Below are 21879 nucleotides of genomic sequence, written 5' to 3' on the forward strand. Positions count from 1 at the left end.
GAAGAAGAGACATATAGGAAGAGGAGGAGCAAACAGTGAGGCGAGGCCCCTGGAGCCAAACAGCCCTGGGACCTGGGACAGTGTAGTAGGGAGGACATAGAAGACAGTCACACTGTGAAAGGGTGAAAAATACTGCAGCTTTAGAAGGGGCAGAGAATGTGATATACAGTATAGCTATTTCTTCTCCAAACTACAATCCACAGAAGATTGAAAAGTAGTAGCTGGCTGTGTGCTACTAATAATGTCCTGAGCTTTGTCCCCAAGTGCTGGGATCTATCGTCAAATATAAAATTGACTTTCTAGAGAGAGGAATGTTGTAGATGGCAACAAAATATGACATCTTGTGGTTCTGCTGAAACAAGAAACATAGAATTCTCAATATCTATCAAACATCTACTGATTCTTGTGCTTTCAAAACAGTAGAGCAACATCAGTAGCTCACGAGAATGGGACCACAATTCAATAAGACACATCAGAGGTTTGGTATTCACTAAGCAATCTGTAAATACATATGCATTTTGATTAAATGAAAATATTGGTTGCCAAATCAATTTCCACCCCCCCCCCCCCAATCCCCCTAGGAATGTTTCATACCGAGAAGCAATACAATGTATCAGTTCATTATCATTTAAAGTGGCATGGGTATCTTGATCTGAGGGTGGCTCTGTAAAAGTTAATTCGCCTGAAATTAATTTAAGATATCAATTTAATCAATTTAAGATATAGGGATATTTTCCTGCACCATGCCTTCAGAAGTGTGTATCATTTATTTGCAAAGCAGCGTGTCCCCGATGGAGGTATTTGAGTTGACAGTTGATTAAAAAATGGTAAATCCCATGGCATGACCATGCACCACCAGAACCTCATGACTGAGAAGTCATCGGGCGCAGCCAACCGTATTACTGATTCCTAACCATACCTGGGTTCAAATACTTTGAGCATTTGCTTGAGTCTGCCTAGGGTTTATAGCGGGAACCGGGTTACCGATATTTTCCTCCGAATCACACTCCCGTTCTTCGGGATAAATAACTGCAAGAAACAGGTAAATTATAATGAACTATTTATATGATCAGCAAGATGTGAAATGGAACTGTTAAATGATATGCAATGTCAAAATCTGTCTTCTCTATGACCTTCTCTGCTCTGCTATCTCAATGGCAACCCGTCAATCAGGGCAGGTGGGACAGAGCCCCACCTGTTTAGAGACCCACATTTTTTGCAAAAAATAAAATAAATACAATAAAAATGGGGGGGGGGGGGGGGGCTTGCCTGTTTTGCATGTTATTTTGGCATTAATACGTGCCACATATCAGTTTGCAAACAATGTAAAAAATATATTAATATCATTGAGTTAATAAAGCTGCATACAAACATTGTCTCTTTTTTGGTTTCCAGAGTAAGGCAGCTCCAAAATGCAGGTGTTTCAGGCTCACATAAACACCATCATCCCGGAAACCCTAGACCCACTCCAATTCGCATACCGCCCCAACAGATCCACAGATGATGCAATCTCTATTGCATTCCACACTGCCCTTTCCCACCTGGACAAAAGGAACATCTATGTAAGAATGCTGTTCATTGACTACACCTCAGCGTTCAACACCATAGTGCCCACAAAGCTCATCACTAAGCTAAGGACCCTGGGACTAAACACCTCCTTCTGCTACTGGATCCTGGACTTCATGACGGGCCACCCCCCAGGTGGTAAGGGTAGGCAACACCACATCTGCCAAGCTGATCCTCAACACGGGGGCCCCTCAGGGCTGTGTGCTTAGTCCCCTCCTGTACTCCCTGTTCAACCACGACTGCGTGGCCAAGCACGACTCCAACACCATCATTAAGCTTTCTGACGACACAATGGGGGTAGGCCTGATCACGGACAACAGTGAGACAGCCTTTAGGGAGGAGGTCAGAGACCTGGCAATGTGGTGCCAGGACAAAAACCTCTCCCTCAATGTGAGCAAGACAAAAGAGATGATTGTGGACTACAGGAAAAGGAGGGCTGAACACACCCCAATTCACATAGGCGGGATTGTAGTAGAGCAGGTCAAGAGTTTCAAGTTCCTTGGTGTCCACATCATCAACAAACTATCATGACACACCAAGAAAGAAGTGATGAGGGCACGAAAATTACTTTTCCACCTCAGGAGATAGAAAAGATTTGGCAAGGATCGCCAGATCCTCAAAAAGTTCTACAGCTGCACTATCGAGAGCATCCTGACCGGTTGCATCGGCTCTGCATCCGACCGTAAGGCGCTACAGAAGGTAGTGCGTACAGCCTGGTACATCATTGGACCGAAGCTTCCTGCCATCCAGGACCTATGTACTAGGCAATGTTAGAGGAAGGCCCAAAACATTTTCAAAGACTCCAGTCACCCAAGTCATAGACTGTTCCCTCTGCTTCCGCACGGCAAGCGGTACCGGAGCGCCAAGTCTAAGTCCAAAAGGCCCCTTAACAGTTTCTACCCCCCAAGCCATAAGACTCCTGAACAATTAATCAAATGGTCCCCCAGGCTATTTACATTGACACCCTACCCCCCTTCATTTTTACACTGCTGCTACACGCTGTTTATTATTTATGCATAGTCACTTTACTCCTACCTACATGTACAAATTACCTCAGCTAACCTGTACCCCCCGCACATTGACTCGGTACCGGTACCCCCTGTATATAGCCTCGTTTTTGTTATTTTATTGTGTTACTTTTTATTTTTTACTTTAGTTTATTTAGTAAATATTTTCCTTACTGTATTTCTTGAACTGCATTGTTGGTTAACTTCTTATGGCTGCAGGGGCAGCATTGAGTAGCTTGGATGAAAGGTGCCCAGAGGTGCCCATAGTAAACTGCCTGCTCCTCAGTCCCAGTTGCTAATATATGCATATTATTATTAGTATTGGATAGAAAACACTCTGAAGTTTCTAAAACTGTTTGAATGATGTCTGTGAGTATAACAGAACTCATATGGCAAGCAAAAACCTGAGAAAACAATCCAAACAGGAAGTGGGAATTCTGAGGTTGGTCGATTTTCAACCCAGCCCCTATTGAATACACAGTGGGATATGGATGAGTTTGCACTTCCTACAGCTTCCACTAGATGTCAACAGTCTGTAGAACCTTGTCTGGTGCCTCTACTGTGAAGTGGGGCCGAAGGAGACAGGAATTAGTCAGGTCTGCCATGAGGTGACCATGCTCTGACCATGCGCGTTCACATGAGGGAGCTCTGTTCCATCGCACATCTGAAGTCAATGTAATTCTCCGGATGGAACATTATTGAGGATTTATGTTAAAAACATTCTAAAGATTGATTCAATACATCGTTTGACATGTTTCTACTGACTGTTACGGAACTTTTTGACATTTCGTCTGCTTTTAGTGAACGCGCTTCCTGACTTTGGATTTGTTTACCAAACACGCTAACAAAAATAGCTATTTGGACATAAATTATGGACATTACCGAACAAAACAAACATTTGTTGTGGAAGTGGGAGTCCTGGCAGTGCATTCCGACGAAGATCAGCAAAGGTAAGTGAAGATTTATAATGCTTTTTATGAGTTTTGTTGACTGCACAATTTGGCGGGTAACTGTATGGCTTTCTTTTGTGGCTGAACGCTGTTCTCAGATTATTGAATATTGTGCTTTTGCCGTAAAGCTTTTTGAAATCTGACACAGCGGTTGCATTAAGAACAAGTGTATCTTTAATTCTATGTAAAACATGTATCTTTCATCAAAGTTTATGATGAGTATTTATGTTATTTGACGTGGCTTTCTGCAATTTCTCCGGATATTTTGGAGGCATTTCTGAACATGGCGCCAATGTAAACTGAGGTTCCTTAGACCTCATGGCTTGGTTTTTGCTCTGACATGCACTGTCAACTGAGGGACCTTACATAGACAGGTGTGTGCCTTTCCAAATCATGTCCAATCAATTGAATTTACCACAGGTTGACTCCAATCAAGTTGTAGAAACATCTCAAGGAAGATCAATGGAAACAGGATGCACCTGAGCTCAAGTCTTAAAGCAAAGGGTCTGAATACTTATGTAAATAAGGTATGTTTTTTATTTTCAATACATTTTCAAACATTTCTAAAAACCTGTTTTCGCTTTGTCATTATGGGGTATTGTGTGTAGATAGGCTTATTTTAAAACTGAATGATTTTTATGTAACAAAATGTGGAAAAAGTCAAGGGGTCTGAATACTTGGGGCGACAGGTAGCCTAGTGGTTAGAGCGTTGGGCCAGTACCTGAAAGGTTGCTGGATCGAATCCCCAAGTTGACAAGGTAAAAATCTGTCGTTCTGCCCCTGAACAAGGCAACTAACCCACTGTTCCCCGGTAGGCTGTCATTGTAAATAAAAATTTGTTCTTAACTGACTTGCCTAGTTAAATTTTTCTTTTAAACTTTCCGAATGCACTGTAGGCTATGTGTGCCATTTTTAAATGTATGTAGTTCTGTCCTTGAGCTGTTGTTGTCTTTTAATGTTCTGTATTATGTTTTGTGTGGACCCCCAGAACCCTAATAAATACCAAATGTACTGATAAGTGGATGCAACTTACGTGTGTGAACAACAGGCACAACTATCAGCCTTCTCATTGGCTTGAATGTTTCCACCTGATCTCACCTGCCTTCCATGTTGAGGGCATGTATTTATATTTTATTGTGGTCAGTGTAATATTTTGTCAATACATCAGATAATCTTTGCCCACACTAAAGTGGAAGTGTTGTTTCTATCTTCACCACTAAGTGGCACAACAAACCAAATTACCAATCTGACTCTGCTGTATTGTAACACATGTGTATTTGCAACTTTTCACCACCAAGGGTCAGTGTGGTATAATTTCAACAAAAGAGTACCAAAAGACCATTTCAGATACAGATTCCCCACATTTATTTTCTTGTTCTGTTAATGCCTGTGCAAGGTGTAAGAGTTACAAAATCTACTTACTATATAATGATTATATATATATATCCTGTGTCTATCATACCATGTTATTCATACATACAGGTAGTTTTCAACTTTATGCATATTATTTTCCATTTGAAATGTATCTATAACACTTTTAACATGTGTTTTGCTGATTAATGATCCCTCATATAATACATACAGGAACACGTACCACCAAGCAAGCAAGTCCATCTATATACTGTACAAGTCCAAAGTAGGCCTACAAGAAAACAGTGGTAAGTGTGCAATCTACTTCACCAGGTAAGAGATCCGGTCCACATGTAACAGCACAACTAACCTTGTTACATACACTGATGCTCTTTTGTCTTCATACACATAACTGTATCAATATACTGCACATACAGTATGCAGGATCAACTAGTTCAGGCTCACAGAGAATGACCAAATCAAATCAGTGCATTATTCTCTTTAGTAGACTGGGTCGGGTCATGACAAGGTGTTTGCTCTTTTCTTGAGGTACCACCGCTAATCTCAAACTGGAGAGAGCGAGACAGAGACAGTGAGAGAAAAAGAGAGGGAGAAAGAGAGAGAGACAGAGAAAAAGAGAGAGACAGAGAGAGAGATACAGAGAAAAAGAGAGGGAGAAAGAAAGATAGGAATACTTATTACAATCTGCAGAGTAATAAATGCTAGTCTCAGACTCCCAGCTCACAAACACCAAGCTTCCATTTGAGAGGGTTTGTCATTCTGAAAAACAAACCACAGATATCTCTCTAAGGCTAGAACAGTAAACAAAGAGTTATCCAGTGCATCCCTTTGATCAGGTTTGTTCTGTGGCAGTTATGTGCCACGTGGGGAGAGTAGAAACATCATTTATAATGATTATCATAGTAGGGTTCATGTTTCTGCTGAGTGATTCATAATCTCCACAGACAAGCACACAGTCAATACTGGTGGATGTTCAGCTGTCAATAAATCAATTAATCAGCCCTCATCCTACATGTTGAATCCAACCTCCTACTAGTTAGTGGTCGATATTGTTCCCACAGAGACAAGGCCTCAAAGTGTTTCTTTTGTCACAGCCAGCGGAAATGAAGAAGACGCTGCCGGTTTGGAGAAAAGTTAGTCTCAGACTGTTTTTTTTATGTTTTTTTTTTTTTTACAGATATCCACACATTATACTATCAGTGTGGACGAACAAGGAGTTACAGAATATAGATATGCCTTCAGTAGCAGGATTTTCAGAAACACGAACCCCCCCTAAAACATTTAGCCAGTTATTTTCCAGGCTCCGCATTTTAGCTTTCTAGGACAGCCATGCGTGGATGCACAGTGTCCTATATAGGGCTATGATACAGCCTGCTCACTCAGTTCATACGACAGTTCCTGGGCTCTGTCTGGGACTGCTGCATCCTGCTCAGCCAGGCTACATGTTACCCTGTTTGTCTGAGGACGAGGAGGAAGTGGAGGGGGACGGGGATGGTGCCTTGGGGAACACCCTGTCTGTGGGGGTGATAGAGGCTGGACTACCCATGCCTGAGGAGCTGGAACTACTGGACCTGTGCTGCCCCTGTCCATGGCCATGTCCCGGGTGGATGGGGGCAGGCCGGAGGGGTCTGATCGGCGGTGGCCTCAGGGGGGCGATGGGCCTCCGTGCAGTCGGTTTGAAGGTGCTCATGGTCTCGGAGGACGAGGAACAGCTGCTACGGCGTAGGGCAGCGTCAGGGTCTCGGATGGCCATGGTGTTAGTGTGCAGGGGGCTGCCGGGGGGCTCAGAGGGTGGTCCGGACCCGGAGGGTTGCTGCTGTTTCAGGGGCTCCAAGGTGTCCAGGACCACATCGGGAGCGTGCTTGGCCACGTTCTGACGCTCCAGCTCACGTAGCTCATGCAGGGCGGTGTTCATGGTCTTTTCTATGTCCTGTAACACACACAGTTTCACTAAATACTGATATTAATCCTGAGTCTTATTTCCTGCAACATCTTGGCTGTCCATCGTAGTCAATGATGACGATACTCTCCTACACAGAGTATTAGACACCATTAAAAAAAAAAGACAAAAAAAGAATGGCCCATTCAGACATCTGCTCTGACGTTTTGTTAATTCTCAAACGAAACACTGACGTACCAACTCTTCAGAATAAAAACTAAACGCTTTTCTTGTTGAAAGCAGGGATAAATGGACAAATTAACACCTCACAAACGGTTCCAATATTCTCTCTCTAATGAAGCACACAAAGGGAGCCATATTTAAATGTGGAGATAGCAGCAGCTAACAGACTGAACAGTAATTAGGAAATGAGAAACACGGGTCAAAGAATGAGCCTCTCTCTCAGATATCCTTCCCGCTGCTGCCTTTGACTTTGTTCTTCTGTGTCCTGCCTAGGATCCATAGAATGTACTGGACACATTCTGAGAATACATCTCTCGCCCTCTCTCAATCTCTCTCTCTCCCTGTCTGTCTGTCTCTCTCCCTAAGAGTCTGTATGCCTCTCTCTGTCTCTGAACCACAGACAGGAGAATATCCTCATTAGCTTTCCACTGAACAACTCTAAACCTGGCTGCCTTGGCATGAAATAGGTCAAATGAAAAGAACAGCCGCTATGTATTATGAATAATAAAGGGCCGTTTGGTCTTGCCTGACTTCACCCACTGAATCAGTTGCTTTTAGCGAGCCACCGTTATATTTGTTAAACTGTCAAGTCTTTATTGCAGTGATTAGAGTCTCACTTCTGCATACCCTGATAAAGGCCCTTTAGCCAAAACTTTGGTTAAATAAATCCACAAGCAAGGAGCAACATTCTTTCTTCAATAGGTTAGTTTATCATCTGTTAGTCAGCACCTCACCTTTTGGCTTTTGTGAGTTCTTTATTGCTTTACTTCATAGACTCTCACCTCTGCCAGGGCCTCGGCCTCCAGTGATTTGTGGTCACCAAGGCTACCATGGCGGGTGGAGCCGGTGGATGGTCTGAGGACGGAGCCATCGGGGAAGCACTTCCTGTCTGGGTGGTTGATACTTCCCGCGCTGCCAAACGTGCTGAGATGGTGTTTCTCTGGACTGTCCATGCGGCCCCTGCTGACAGACATCTTGTGAGGGCTGCAGGGGCGAGGTATGACCCTAGAGGGCATGTCCATACCTCTGGTGGGGCTGTGGGTGTCGGCTGTGCTCCTGCGGTGAGGGATAGCAGCACCATCTGAACGAACCCTCACCCTGTTGAGCGACAACACACAGAGCAGACAGACTGTCAGGACAGCATCATTGCAATGACAGGACTGGACAGGGTGTAGGCATGGTGCAGATATAAAATATAGTTCAGTCAATAAAACTACACTAAATGAACCATTATTATATAGACTCCTCATCGAAGGAAAACATTTAATCCTGCATGTGTCAAGAAAACCTGTATTAATCTGCATTTCTTCAGATTCTGTGAACGGTGAGCATGAGTCAACCAAGTCAAATTTAATGTGTAGCTACCTTCCCAAAGCAGCTCCATAGCGGTGTTCAGGGGTATGCTGTGTGTGTTCACAGGGGGAGCTGCGGTCATGGTCTTGGTTCCTAGATGAGGTCCTGTCTCTGTCCTCCTGGTGGGGTCCACTACTGGCTTCACTCTCAGCCTTCCCACTCAGACTGTCTGAGAATGCATCGTCCCTGAGGTAAAGGAGAGACAGAGAGGAGAACACAGGGTTTATTCAAATAATCAGGACTTTGCTGGACACCATTACACCAAAGACTATCCTCAACTAACATCTCAACAAACACAATAAAAGGTCCTTCAGAATCAGAATCTAACTCATAATGAAATGTCAATGTCATCTGCTGCCAGATTACTTCAAGGCATCATTAACAAGCACAACACCCATTCCCTGGTTACCCTGGGCCCCCTTGTGACGTGAATCGATAGGCCTGAGGATCAGCTGGAGATGAGTGTGTATGCATCTCAAATGGCACCCTATTCTTTTTATAGTGCACTACTTTTGACCAGGGCTATGAACAGAAGTAGTGCACTAAAAAGGCAATAGGTTGCCATTTGGAACACATCCTGTTTCTTCTCCCTAATTAGGGTTTAATTATGCCGTCTCACAGTGATGGATGGTGATTGGCTGTCGGGCAGAGTTCTGGAAGGATAAATGACCAGTTACAGAGTGACCTTAACGTTCCATCTTTGTCATGAGTAGGTGTTGCCTCCGGAGAATGAGGAGAGGCTCTTATACTTATTATAAAAACAAAAAAACTGTTTTAAGTGAGAAGTAGGCATTTCCGGTCTGAAGCCGGGAAAAAAAAGATAATTCACATGAGCACCACAATGCCTTCTCCACCCATGCTCTACCAAGGTTTTCCAGCAGATATTTTTGACATGCTACAGTAGCTATGTTGGTCTATTCTAGTTCAAACAATGCGTATGCAGGTTGCTTAGGATTCAAACCTTCTCAAACAGCCTAATTCATACTCTACGAGGAGGTGCTCCCACAATAATGTGATTTGTACCGCATGCAAGTTAACGTGTTGGATTCTTCACACACCACACACTAATCCCATTCCACTAGCTTTTAAAACGTTTTAAATTATTTGAAAACAAGCTTTTCTTTTATACTTAATAGACCATCATGCCAGATTGAACGAGCTGTTAAGTCTTGTAGTAATGTAGTGCCTGCCTGTATTTCCTTAAAACCTTTTTATTTAGCAATACATGTCATTGAGAAGAAAAATGTATTTCATTAAATCTTTTGGGGGGTCAGTAGGTGCCCAACATAACACCAGGTGGTGGTGTGTTGGACACAGTCACTCATACCTAGAGGTCTATAGAGCCTGTCCGACTGATTTCTGTAACCGTTATCTTACCTGTGTAATATTGACATAAGTTCAGAAAATCTTGTTTTGCAAACATGGTGGTTTTCTCAATTGCTGTGCTGATCAATGGGCAGTTTATTACCTCTGTCAAATTCTCAGTCTCTCAAAGCACTTCATTATGACAGAGGTGAGTTCTACGGGGCGATAGTCATTTAGTTCAGTTACCTTCGCTTTTTTGGGTACAGGAACAATGGTGGCCCTCTTGAACCATGTGTGGACAGCAGACTAGGATAGGGCGAGATTGAATATGTCCGTAAACACACCAGCCAGCTATCAGCGCATGCTCTGAGGATGCGACTAGGGATGCCGTCTGGGCCGGAAGCCTTGCGAGGGTTAACACGTTTAAATATCTTACTCACATCGGCCACGGAGAAGGAGAGCCAACAGTCCTTGGAAAAACGTCGGTGTCTGTGACGTGGCTTGTTTTCCTTTTGTAGTCCGTGATTGTCTGTAGACCCTGCCACATACGTCTCGTGTCTGAGCCGTTGAATTGCGACTCTACTTTGTCTCTATACTGACGTTTTGCCTGTTTGGTTGCCTTGCAGAGGGAATGACTACTCTGTTTGTATTCGGCCATATTCCCAGTCACCTTGCCATGTTTAAATGCGGTGGTTCACGCTTTCAGTTTTGCGCCAATGCTGCCATCTATCCAAGGTTTCTGGTTAGGGTAGGTTTTGATAGTCACAGTGGGCACAACATCTCCTATACACTTCCTGATAAAATCAGTTACCGTTTTGGTATATTCGTCAACATTATTCTCGGAAGCTACCCGGAACATATCCCAGTCTGCATGATCAAAACAATCTTGAAGCGTGGATTCCGATTAGTCAGACCAGCGTTGAATAGTCCTTAGCACGGGTACTTCCCGTTTTGAGTTTTTGCTTATAGGAAGGGAGGAGCAAAATGGAGTCGCGGTCAGAATGGCCAAAAGGAGGGCAGGGGAGGGCCTTGTATGCATCCCGGAAGTTGGAGTAACAGTGCTCTAGTGTTTTAGCAGCGTGAGTACTACAGTCGATATGCTGATAGAATTTAGGCAGCCTTTTCTTCAAATTTGCTTTGTTAAAATCAATAAATGCAGCCTCAGGATATATGGTTTCCAGTTTGCATAAAGTCCAGTGAAGTTCTTTGAGGGGCAGTCGTGGTATCGGCTTGAGGGGGGATATACAAGGCTGTGACTATAATCGAAGAGAATTCTCTTGAGAGATAATACGGTTGGCATTTGATCGTGAGGTATTCTAGGTCGGGTGAACAAAAGGACTTGAGTTCCTGTATGTTATCACAATTACACCATGAGTCATTCATCATGAAACATACACCCCCGCCCTTCTTCTTCCCGGAGAGATGTTTATTCCTGTTGGCACGATGAACTGAGAATCCAGATGGCTGGACCGACTCAGACAGTATATCCCGACTCCGACAGTAACAGACTAATGCCCTTTGGGCACAGTTCATCTGTTACCTGTTATTGACCAAATACAGCTGGTGAATGAGACAGTGCACATGGACTCACATAACCTGGAGGACCACAGTGTCCTGGTGCAGAGTCTGTCTCTAGTCGAATCAGAATACAATATATGTTTTTATCCTAAACAAAACCGTGTAGCATTTGAGTAGTTGGTAGCATTCGAGCACTTACATAGAAATGTGACATATGAAGTGCTCATTCTGTACTTACATGTCCTGCACCACGATGTACTGATGTGGGATGAGTCCATCCACTCCGTTGTGTCGTCCCTCCCACCAGTCATCAGAGGCTCTCAGGTACAACAACAGGGATGCCCCCTTCTTAAAGGAAAGCTCTCTGGGAGTACGCCCCACGTAGTCGAACTTAGCAATGGCCTCGATTTGCTCCAGTTCGTCATCACTGGTGGGAGGTCCTGTACCATTGTCCACTTCATTAATGGCACCTGGCTCACTATGGGGACTGTCACTGAATGGTGTGGGAGAGAGATAGAGAAAAAAATGCATACATTCATTGATTGATTAATAGATTTGGATAATGATAAAGAACGACACAGTGTAGTGCTTTGGGCTAAACTACATCAACAAGAGGGTCAAGTCGTTTGAAATGCAGAACTGGATCCAGTGACCTTACGTCCTTTTCTCCATTGGTTATTCTCCATCCAATCACTAACCAGTACTCCTCTCCTCCAGCCATGCACTTCTCATAGACTGGTCCGTCCAGCTCACGGTGACTCGGGAAGATGACCTCGTTGTGGATGATGATGGTCTTGATGACCTCATTAACGTGCGTCTGGCAGGCCACAGGATCATGGTCATCAGGTATGGGCATCAGAGTCGGGCCGAAGCAGGTAGCCAGGTTATAGGGATCCATCATGTTCTCATCACTGTATTGGGATAGACTGGAGAGAAACAATGGGGAATTAACAAACAAAACAATTATCGATAATACAGTATGGGTATATTTATTGGGTTTGTTCATAAACACATGTTTTTATAATGACTGAACACTTTGACTGAACTTTTTTTAAATACGGTTTATCTAAATTTTTCCTCATTTAATGAGGACTACCCTCCTCTTTCTCCCCGAATGAGCCAGCTCTGAACACCATCTTTCCTATTGGATTTCTCCATAAACATAAAGCATTATTATGGTGATCAAATCACATGTTATTTGTCACATGCGCCGAATACAACAGGTTACACCTTACAGTGAAATGCTTACTTACAAGCCCTTAACCAACAATGTAGTTTCAAGAAAATACCCCCCAAAAAAGTAAGAGATAAAAATAACAAATAATTAAAGAGCAGCAGTAAAATAACAATAGCGGGGCTATATACAGGTGGTACAGGTACAGAGTCAATGTGCGGGGAACTGGTGTCGAGGTAATACGTACATGTAGGTAGAGTCTTTAAAGTGACTATGCATAGATAATAGCATCAGCGTAGAGGGGAGGGGGGGCAATGCAAATAGTCTGGGTAGCCATTTGATTAGATGTTCAGGAGTCTTATGGCTTGGGAGTAGAAGCTGTTTAGAAGCCTCTTGGACCTAGACTTGGCGCTCCGGTACCACTTGCCGTGCGGTAAGAGGTCCTGGATGGCAGGAAGCTTGGCCCCTGTGATGTACTGGGCCATACGCACTACCCTCCGTAGTGCCTCGCAGTTGGAGGCTGAGCTGTTGCCATACCAGGCAGTGATGCAACCTGTCCGGATGCTCTCGATGGTGCAAAACCATTTGAGGATCTGAGGACCCATGCCAAATATTTTCAGTCTCCTGAGGGGCTCCTGTGTTGAGGATCAGCATGGCGGATGTGTTGTTACCTACCCTTACCACCTGGGGGCGGCCCCGTCAGGAAGTCCAGGATCCAGTTGCAGAGGGAGGTGTTTAGTCCCAGGGTCCTTAGCTTAGTGATGAGCTTTGAGGGCACTATGGTGTAGAACGCTGAGCTGTAGTCAATGAATAGCATTCTCACATAGGTGCTCCTTTAGTCCAGGTGTGAAAGGGCAGTGTGGAGTGCAATAGAGACTGCATCATCTGTGGATCTGTTGGGGCGGTATGCAAATTGGAGTGGGTCTAGGGTTTCTGGGATAATGGTGTTGATCTGAGCCATGACCAGCCTTTCAAAGCACTTCATGGCTACAGACGTGAGTGCTACAGGTCGGTAGTCATTTAGGCAGGTTATTTTAGTGTTCTTGGGCACAGGGACTATGGTGGTCTGCTTGAAACATGTTGGTATTACAGACTCGGACAGGGAGAGGTTGAAAATGTCAGTGAAGACACTTGCCAGTTGGTCAGCGCATGCTCGGAGTACACGTCCTGGTAATCCGCCTGGCCCTGCAGCCTTGTGAATGTTGACCTGTTTAAAGGTCTTACTCACATCGACTGCGGAGAATGTGATCACACAGTCGTCCGGAACAGCTGATGCTCTCATGCATGTTTCAGTGTTACTTGTCTCGAAGCGAGCATAGAAGTAACTTAGCTCGACTGGTAGGCTTGTGTCACATCAGGCGAGCAAAACCTCAAGACTTCCTTAGATATCGTGCACCAGTTGTTGTTTACAAATATACATAGGCCGCCACCCGTGTCTTACCAGAGGCTGCTGTTCTATCCTGCCGATACAGTGTATAACCTGCCAGCTGTATGTTAATGTTGTCATTCAGCCACGACTCGTGAAACATAAGATATTACAGTTTTTAATGTCCCGTTGGTAGGATATACATGCTTTCAGTCGTCCCATTCATTTTTCAGCGATTGAACGTTGGCTAACAGTACGGATGGCAAAGGCAGATTAGCCCCTCGTCGCCTGATCCTCACAAGGCACCCCGAACTCTTTCTGCAAAATCTCTGTCTCTTTCTCCAGGATGAGGGCCTGTTCGGGTGTTTGGAGTATATCCTTCTCGTCTGACTCATTAAAGAAAAATGATGCGTAATCGCTGTTCTGATGTCCAGAAGCTCTTTTCGGTCATAAGAGACGGTAGCAGCAACATTATGTAGAAAATAAGTTACAAACAATGTGAAAAAACGAACAAAATAGTACAGTTGGTTAAGAGCCAATAAAACGGCAGCCATCCTCTCTGGCTCCATCACCGTTGTAACTTACTGGTTGATACATAGACTTGGTAACTGATATATGGACTTACTGGTTGAGGAATGCAAACAGGTATCTCATGACGATGATGACGGGGCGAGAAAGAGTTACAACGATCTGCTGAAGGTGATGAGCTCTCTCTGCACCAGAGTCTAGTTCTGAGAGAGACAGGGAGAGGGGCATATCTACTTTACTATAGTAAACATATTTACTATATCAATATCCAAACAATTATTAATAATACATTTTTATCTAAATCCCGCATCCGTCCCAGTGGAGTACACTTGTCCAGTCCTTACTGATGGTTGCTATGAGGTCATTGTACATTAGCAGTACAGTAGTAATACTTACTGATGGTAGACATGAGGTCGAGGAAGCGTTCTTTGGGGAACAGTGGGGTCTCCAACCCCCTGAAGTACAGCTTCAGAACGCCTGCCACCGCCATGATGTCATGGTCACTCTGATCGTCCACCAATGGGTCCTCACCTAGAGGCATCACACAAGCTGTCAACCATCCAGTCACACTACTGTAAGCTTGCTGGATATTCAACTGTGAATGTTTTATCTATATAACCCAAGTCATGCTTGTGTGAAAAGTTAATCTGCTTAGTAAACTGAATGTTCTGTTAAAGAAATGCATTAAGCTTGTAAAAACACTGTCAGCCGTCATGTAATACAATATAACACCTCATTAACTCGTCTTTAGGAAAATGTCTCGGCTCTCTCTATAGATAGATATCAGATAGTCCATGACAAACATTAGCTAGCCAACAAAAAGAACAAAGATATATTTGTCAGTACAGTATTTTCGCCCAACTAGCATTTCTGTTAAGAATGTGGAAGCTACTGCTGCTATACATCTAACCTAGATTTTCATGTCCGTTACAGTGTCATACATGACATATGTGCTGTCTATGTATCCATCTGCACTTTACAGTCCTAGAGGGAGGGGCTGTGGCATTCTGAGGCAGACTAAACGCAATAAAAAACGATCAAGCAGGATATGGGGCCTCGCTCGGACCGACCTCTCTCAAATGAATTTTTGATATCGTTGACTTCGACCTGTGAGCCGGGAATCCTGAATATGCCCTGCTGCTGAAGGCCTGTTGGAGCAGAGAAACCCAAGTCAGCACTTAGATGGAAACAAATCTGGCAACACAGACGCATACAGAGACACATAGACAGAGACACATAGACAGAGACACAAAGACAGAGACACACAAACACACAACTAAATGGAAACATTTATATTCATTAAAAATGTGTAATATGTCCATAGCCCAAACAACCATTAGTAACATAATCTCAGTCTGTCCACTACATGCTAGTTTCCATATTCAAAATTCCAAGATGAGAAACTACATCACAGAGATCCAAAATGGAGGTTTTACTGTAGTATATTCAACTTTATGTCTATTTATATCAATTAATTACTGTGTTCCTCTTACCATATAGATTGATGTAGCGAACACAGCTCTCAACCACCACTGGTATGGCCTGTCCTGAGTCCTAACAGAGAGGCATAGAGGGGTGTAGAGAGAGGTAAGGTGACTTACCACAGGTTATGAGCGTGAACACAGCACATTAATAAATTCATTATCTGACTGTGCACAGAGAATGACTAATGTACAATGAGCGTACAAAACATTAAGAACACCTTCCTTGTATTGAGTTGGAACCACCCCCCCCCCCCCTTTTGCCCTCAGAACAGCCTCAATTCGTCAGGACAGGGGTAGGGGTGCATTGTGTCAAGTTGGCTGGATACGGGAAACTGAGCGTGAAAAACCCAGCAGCGTTGCAGTTCTTGACACAAACCTGTGCGCCTGGCATGTACTACCATACCCCACTTGCACTTACATTTTTTGTCTTGCCCATTCACCATCAATGGCACGCATACACAATCCATGTATCAATTGTCTCAAGGCTTAAAAATCCTTCTTTAACCTTTCTCTTCTGCTTCATCTAGACTGATTGAAGTGGATTTAACAAGTGACACCTTTACCTGGATTCACCTGGTCAATCTGTAATGGAAAGAGCAGGTGTTCTTAATGTTTTGTACACTCCGTGTGTAATCATGCCAAATATACTGTATGGTCTGCAGAGGGAATAGGAGATTGTGGTGTTCTTCCCATACCCCCTGTTTCCTCACAAGGTTACCACTATATATATATATATTCATTAAGTGCCCAGTGAAAGTTTACACACCCCTTGCAGTCTTCAGATTTTGCTGCCTTAAATTTCAATCTAAAAAGGAATTAAATTAGATGTTCTTTTCTACAGCTCTACACAACCTACTCCACATTTTCTAAGTGAAAGAAAATTCTAGAACATTTTCCTAATTAATAAAACCTCTCCTTTTTAGATTTAATTTTAAGGCAGAAAAATGTGAAGACTGTACAAGTTGTGTGTGTAGACTTTCACGAGTGACTGTACATCATTCATTGGTTATCAGATGACAAAGAACAGAGTTACCAGGCAGGCAGAGAGATGTTGGTTAGTTAGTTTACACATTAAACCCAAACCCATAGCCTGATTCTTAGATCTGTTGATGCTGTCTTGCCAACTCATATTGGCAGCACAAACAGATCTGGGACCAGGCTACTCATGTACGTCAGAATACCCAGAATACCTGGCTGCGGGCGCGGGCATTCCGTCTTCCCCTGGAGGAGGCAGAAAACAGTGGCAGCAGCAGGATGAACAGAACAGAGAGGAAGAGAGGCAAGAAGAACCACAACAAGGTTAGAGAAGCACAGGGGAAAAGTGCGTCCAGAGAGAGGAGGTCAGAGGTCAAGCCTGAGAGAAAAGCCCCAGTGCTGTGGAGATGGGGCGAGGTAGAGGACGGGGGAGACCCAAGCTTGGGGAGGCCATGTGGGATGAGGGTGGGTGGCTATGGTGGAGAATAGGGGGGGTTGTAGGATGCTGGGACTGTGGCTCAGTTTTTACAACAAGGTTGACTGGGGCAATTCGATTGATTATGACTGAGAATACATCTGAGGAGACGTTAGGGGGCAAGGCCATAGAACCATGACAGTCTGACACTAACAGCCCCACGGGCCTCCACTGCTGTGGTGTACACACTCTTTCTGTCAGTGTGCTAGTGTTGGATCCTGGCTTACACAGAGGATATATGGCCCTGTGTGTTTATTTTCATAGCCTGACATGCTTAGTTCTGGGCCAAATGGCCCGTCGCCAAAATGTGTTTAACATCTAGAGGCCAGGGTTCAAGTGCTAAAACATGGGCAAGAATGTCAAAAGCAAACCTTATATGACCAGAGTCTGTCTACGTTCTGTACTTAAACAACCTCAAAACCCAAGATTTGTAGAATTGAGTACTCTTCTCCAGACCAGAGAGACAAACAATACCTTTCCCAACTGTCAAGCCAATGGACTGTCCAGTCCGAGAATTTCCTATAGGATTGAATAGAGGGGTCTCGGCATTTAGTCAATGTATTTAGACAGCTGTTGTGCCCAGCACAGGGCTATGAAGGAAGGGCAAGTCAGTGAGCTGAAGTGAGACAGAAAAGCAGTCAGACAGGACAGAGGTAGAGCCCCCAGAACTGTTAGTAAAGACAGCTTACACACAGAGAGACCACATGGGGGCCAAATAAGGGCAGTCAGTACCTTGATGAAGGCCTCCATATTGCCATTAAAGAGTTTATGATTAAAAATGGAGCGAGGTCTAGGCTTCCGCATTCTCCCAGGTTTAGGGGGAAGAGTGGGGGGCCTGATGGTGAAGGAGGTTAAGGGGGGGGGGGGGGGCAGATACACATAAACTATGATAAAACAATAAGGACTGAAACATGTATTTTACACTGTATAGTCAGTGGGACAATGTTTTTCTAGATATATTCAGTGCCATATATAGAGCCATCTATATGCACTGAGTGTACAAAACATTAGGAACATCTTCCTAATATCGAGATGGACCCCCCCCCCCTTTGCCCTCAGAACAGCCTCAAATCGTCGGGGAAAGGACTCTACAAGGTTTCGAAAGCATTCCACAGGGATGCTGGCCCATGTTGAATCCAATGCTTCCCATAGTTTTGTCAAATTGGCTGGAGGACCATTCTTGATCCACATGGGAAACTGTTGAGCGTGAAAAACCCAGAAACATTGCAGTTCTTCACACACTCAAACCGGTGCACCTGGCACCTACTACCATATCCTGTTCAAAGACACTTACATAATTTGTCTTGCCCGGACCCTCTGAATGGTACATATACACAACCCATGTCTCAATTGTCTCTTTAACCTGTCTCCTCCCCTTCATCTACACTGATTGAAGTGGATTTAACAGTTGACATCAATAAGAGATCATAGCTTTCACCTGGTCAGTCAATGTAATGGAAAGAGCAGGTGTTCCTAATGTTTTGTACACTCAGTGTGTACGTACGTACGTACATACATACATACATACATACATACATAGCTCTGGATAGCTTTGCATGTCCTATTCTTTCTCCTCTTCTTGCTGTACAAACCATAACATTACTTTAACACACAAGTGCAGTCACAGACGTATGCTTACACTATCACTACAACTGTTTCAGCTAAACCCTCAATAACCTGACTAATGACTCTGGGCCACTTATCAAACAAATCAGGTCATAAAAACATGAAGACAGTCAAAGCACATGATTAATGACACAGAGAATGACATTTAAATAGTGTAACAGGCATGGGAGCTGAGAGGCGATATCAAATCTTAATGTCTCTTAACTCTGGACTGCTGCGCTACTGTTCATTCTTCTCAACTCACTGATGTAAGACTAAGTCATGTCTGTGCTTAATATACAGCAGTGCTCTGTTTACCAGATGCCTGTACTATACTGTAGTGTTTAACAAGGCTCCGTATGACCACCGGTGACTGATGGGTGGCAGATGGTCTTACAGCCAGCTCATCTACCCATGACTGCTTCATTGTACACTCGAGTTTTCTCAGAAGTTGATTAATTAATCACCAGACAAACATCCCCTCTCCCTATTTGGAATCCCACCCCTGACTTATCAGAGAGCCTCGGGACCAAACTGCTCTTCATTTTAACATGACGTCATCTCTGCCACTTCCAGGAACACAGGAAGTGTTTGACACGCTTTTCTTCCTCCTCTTTTGAACCTCTTTTCTTACCTTGTTGTTCCATATTCAGCCCTTTCTCCTAAAATAAAGGAATGGATAAAGGGAGAGGGAGAGCAGAAGAGAGGGAGCAAGAGAGAGAGAGAAAATGAGTGTGTGTCTGCACGCGCTTGCGTGCATGTGTCTCTGAGAGAAAGAAGAAACAACGCATTAATGGCAAGGTTGAGTGCATTTGGAGCCAGACCTGGTTGTCTACAGAGCTGGCAGAATGGGCAGAGGGATGAGAAAACGGGCACCTATTCAGACGGGCTCAACAGTGCGGGCGCCATGACCGCCTCTCTGACTCACATACAGCCAGTCAGGCAGCGGCCATTCAGTGGTCGCCCTAGAAACCATAGAGAGAGAGACGGAGGGGGCGGACCCTGCCAGCTCAGAGCAGAATGTCAATGGAAGCTAGCGTATCCAGGGGCAACGGGGAGGAGGGAAGTGTGAGGAAGGCAGTGGTTTTTTTTTGGGGGGGGGGGGGGGGGACAATATTGAAGTAACTGTGCAGTAGTAATATAACATGATGTCAGGGGTAAGCAACTAGATTCAGCCGGGGGCCGATTTTTGTCGTAGCAAATGGTCGGGCGGCTGGAAAATAACTATCGTCAATTGTACACTGCAAATTGACCACAACTAAGCCCAAAAATAAATTGTATTTGAAATGAACAAATTCCTACCTTGATTACATTGGCATGATCACATCTCTTTTTTATTTTATTTATAGAAATACATGGGAACAGATTTCCCTAAATTAAACACATTTTTTGCTGAATTACTGGTGATTTTACACTTCTTGACCAAAGATAATGGGGGGGCAAAAAATAAATCACTTACAGTCCGGTTTTGGTCATCTAGTTATCCCAGGAAACAGGGGGGTTGCAACAAGAATACAACAGGGGGGTTGCAACAAGGTTAAGTAACAAGAATACAAGATGACATGATATCCCATAGCATGATAACACTCTGTGATCAGGGACTCGTATTGTTGATTTCAGGGCTCATGTGAAAAAAAGCAGCTTCCAGCAACAAGCACTCTGTCGGTCTTCTGTCTGTCTATTTGACCAACCACAACTAAGTCCTGGAAATACTGGAGCCAGCGGTTTGGCTGCTTATGGGGTATCATATGAGCTTCTTGTAAAATTGTATTTTAAAATGCATAGTACATGGGTGATTCCTCACGAAACTGGAATTGTTTTTTTTTGTTTTTTTACAAAATTGAATTCATAGAAAGGTCCTTCTGAGAAAGGATTGTTGACATATATTTGACATGTGTATCTTAAAGCATAATTGAGAAATAATTCATTGAAGAAGTTCGAACATTTGTGACATTTCTACTTTACCCAAGCCTCCTATAAAGTGGAAATGACAGCGTTTTAGCGACATTAAATCTTATTAAGCGAGTACTTACATATGGTCATTTTCACGTTTTCATATATTCATAGAATGTTTGGGAATTAAATAGAGTAAGGCATTTGTGAAAGTTCTATAGCAATACACAGTGTGAAAGCGGCCATGCGTTTGGACAATTAATAGAGACACTGCAGTAAATAAAAGCATCTGTCTTGTCCAGGACCGGACTAAGACCGGTGCGCCATAGCCAATCAGAGCTACAGTAGGCATATATGCAAATAAGCGATTTGCCGCATGGGCCTGCCATCATTCATTTTGAACTGGACTGTGTTTACAGGCAGTAGCAACAGTGGGACTTTAGCTCAAACAACCATGAAAAAGTAGGCTATCATATATGCACATCAAAAACAACAAGATCAACAACTAATGCTAGCTAGATCGAGATGAGCTAAAATCGAGGCAACAGTAGATAAACCCTGTCAAACCTTTTCAGCTTGTAGTTGGCCGTCAAAATTGCACTGATAAACGATGGGGAATAGCAGCCTGCTCGCCCTTCTGCAGCTTGCCTGCCAATGCATGCTTGTCCCAACACACGTTTTGACAACTGAATGGGAACTTTCCTCCCTGCCCGCCCATTTGATCGATGACAAAAACATTTGATTGAAAACTAAGAGATATGCTAACTGCGGTTAACAGTTCAAGTTCAGCATAGCTAGCTAGCAAAGTGATTCACATTTCTTGCTAACTAACAAAATGACACCTGCATCCAGGGCCGGCATTATGTGCGAGCTCTAGGGGACCTGGCCCGCCCTACCGTACCTCCGTTCCCGTCCAAATAAAATATAGAAATATTGATAATGTATTTGACCAAGATGCGCGCCGACATAAAATACGCCTCAATCTCAGATCAAGAATCCGATCGAGCGAAACAGCGTCCCTCTGTCGCCATATGTGTAGACCGTGTATCTGATGCCGTCTGGACAAAGGGAGCATGACATGTCATACTTTTTCTGGACAGACAGCATCAGATACATGGGATACATATAGTGAGACAGAGGTGCGCTGTTTCGCTCACTAGTTTCAGAAGAGAGGAAGAGGCGAAGCG

At 43.9% G+C, this 21879-nt stretch overlaps 1 protein-coding gene across 5 annotated transcripts in view; it reads right to left on the reverse strand.

The window, feature by feature from the left end:
- Window positions 1–4864: 4864 nt before the first annotated feature.
- LOC139562881 (SLIT-ROBO Rho GTPase-activating protein 3-like) overlaps window positions 4865–21879 on the reverse strand; it is a 69323-nt gene continuing 52308 nt past the window's right edge. Inside the window, exons 11-22 of one of the 5 annotated variants that reach the window (XM_071381016.1) lie at window positions 19434–19461; window positions 17927–18029; window positions 15754–15814; window positions 15331–15408; window positions 14657–14791; window positions 14358–14463; window positions 11891–12118; window positions 11431–11685; window positions 8382–8555; window positions 7799–8114; window positions 6466–6824; window positions 4865–5442 (exon numbers count right to left, since the gene is read on the reverse strand). In XM_071381016.1, the coding sequence (XP_071237117.1) occupies window positions 5358–5442; window positions 6466–6824; window positions 7799–8114; window positions 8382–8555; window positions 11431–11685; window positions 11891–12118; window positions 14358–14463; window positions 14657–14791; window positions 15331–15408; window positions 15754–15814; window positions 17927–18029; window positions 19434–19461 (1928 nt within the window). In that variant the 3' untranslated portion in view covers window positions 4865–5357. Of the gene's footprint in view, window positions 6825–7750; window positions 8115–8381; window positions 8556–11430; window positions 11686–11890; window positions 12119–14357; window positions 14464–14656; window positions 14792–15330; window positions 15409–15753; window positions 15815–16934; window positions 16966–17926; window positions 18030–19433; window positions 19462–21879 lie in introns of those variants that run through there. The other 4 variants (XM_071381021.1, XM_071381007.1, XM_071381026.1 and 1 more) reach the window with 4 other exon arrangements.

This window comes from Salvelinus alpinus, chromosome 2, assembly GCF_045679555.1.
Source record: "Salvelinus alpinus chromosome 2, SLU_Salpinus.1, whole genome shotgun sequence".
NCBI lineage: Eukaryota > Metazoa > Chordata > Actinopteri > Salmoniformes > Salmonidae > Salvelinus > Salvelinus alpinus.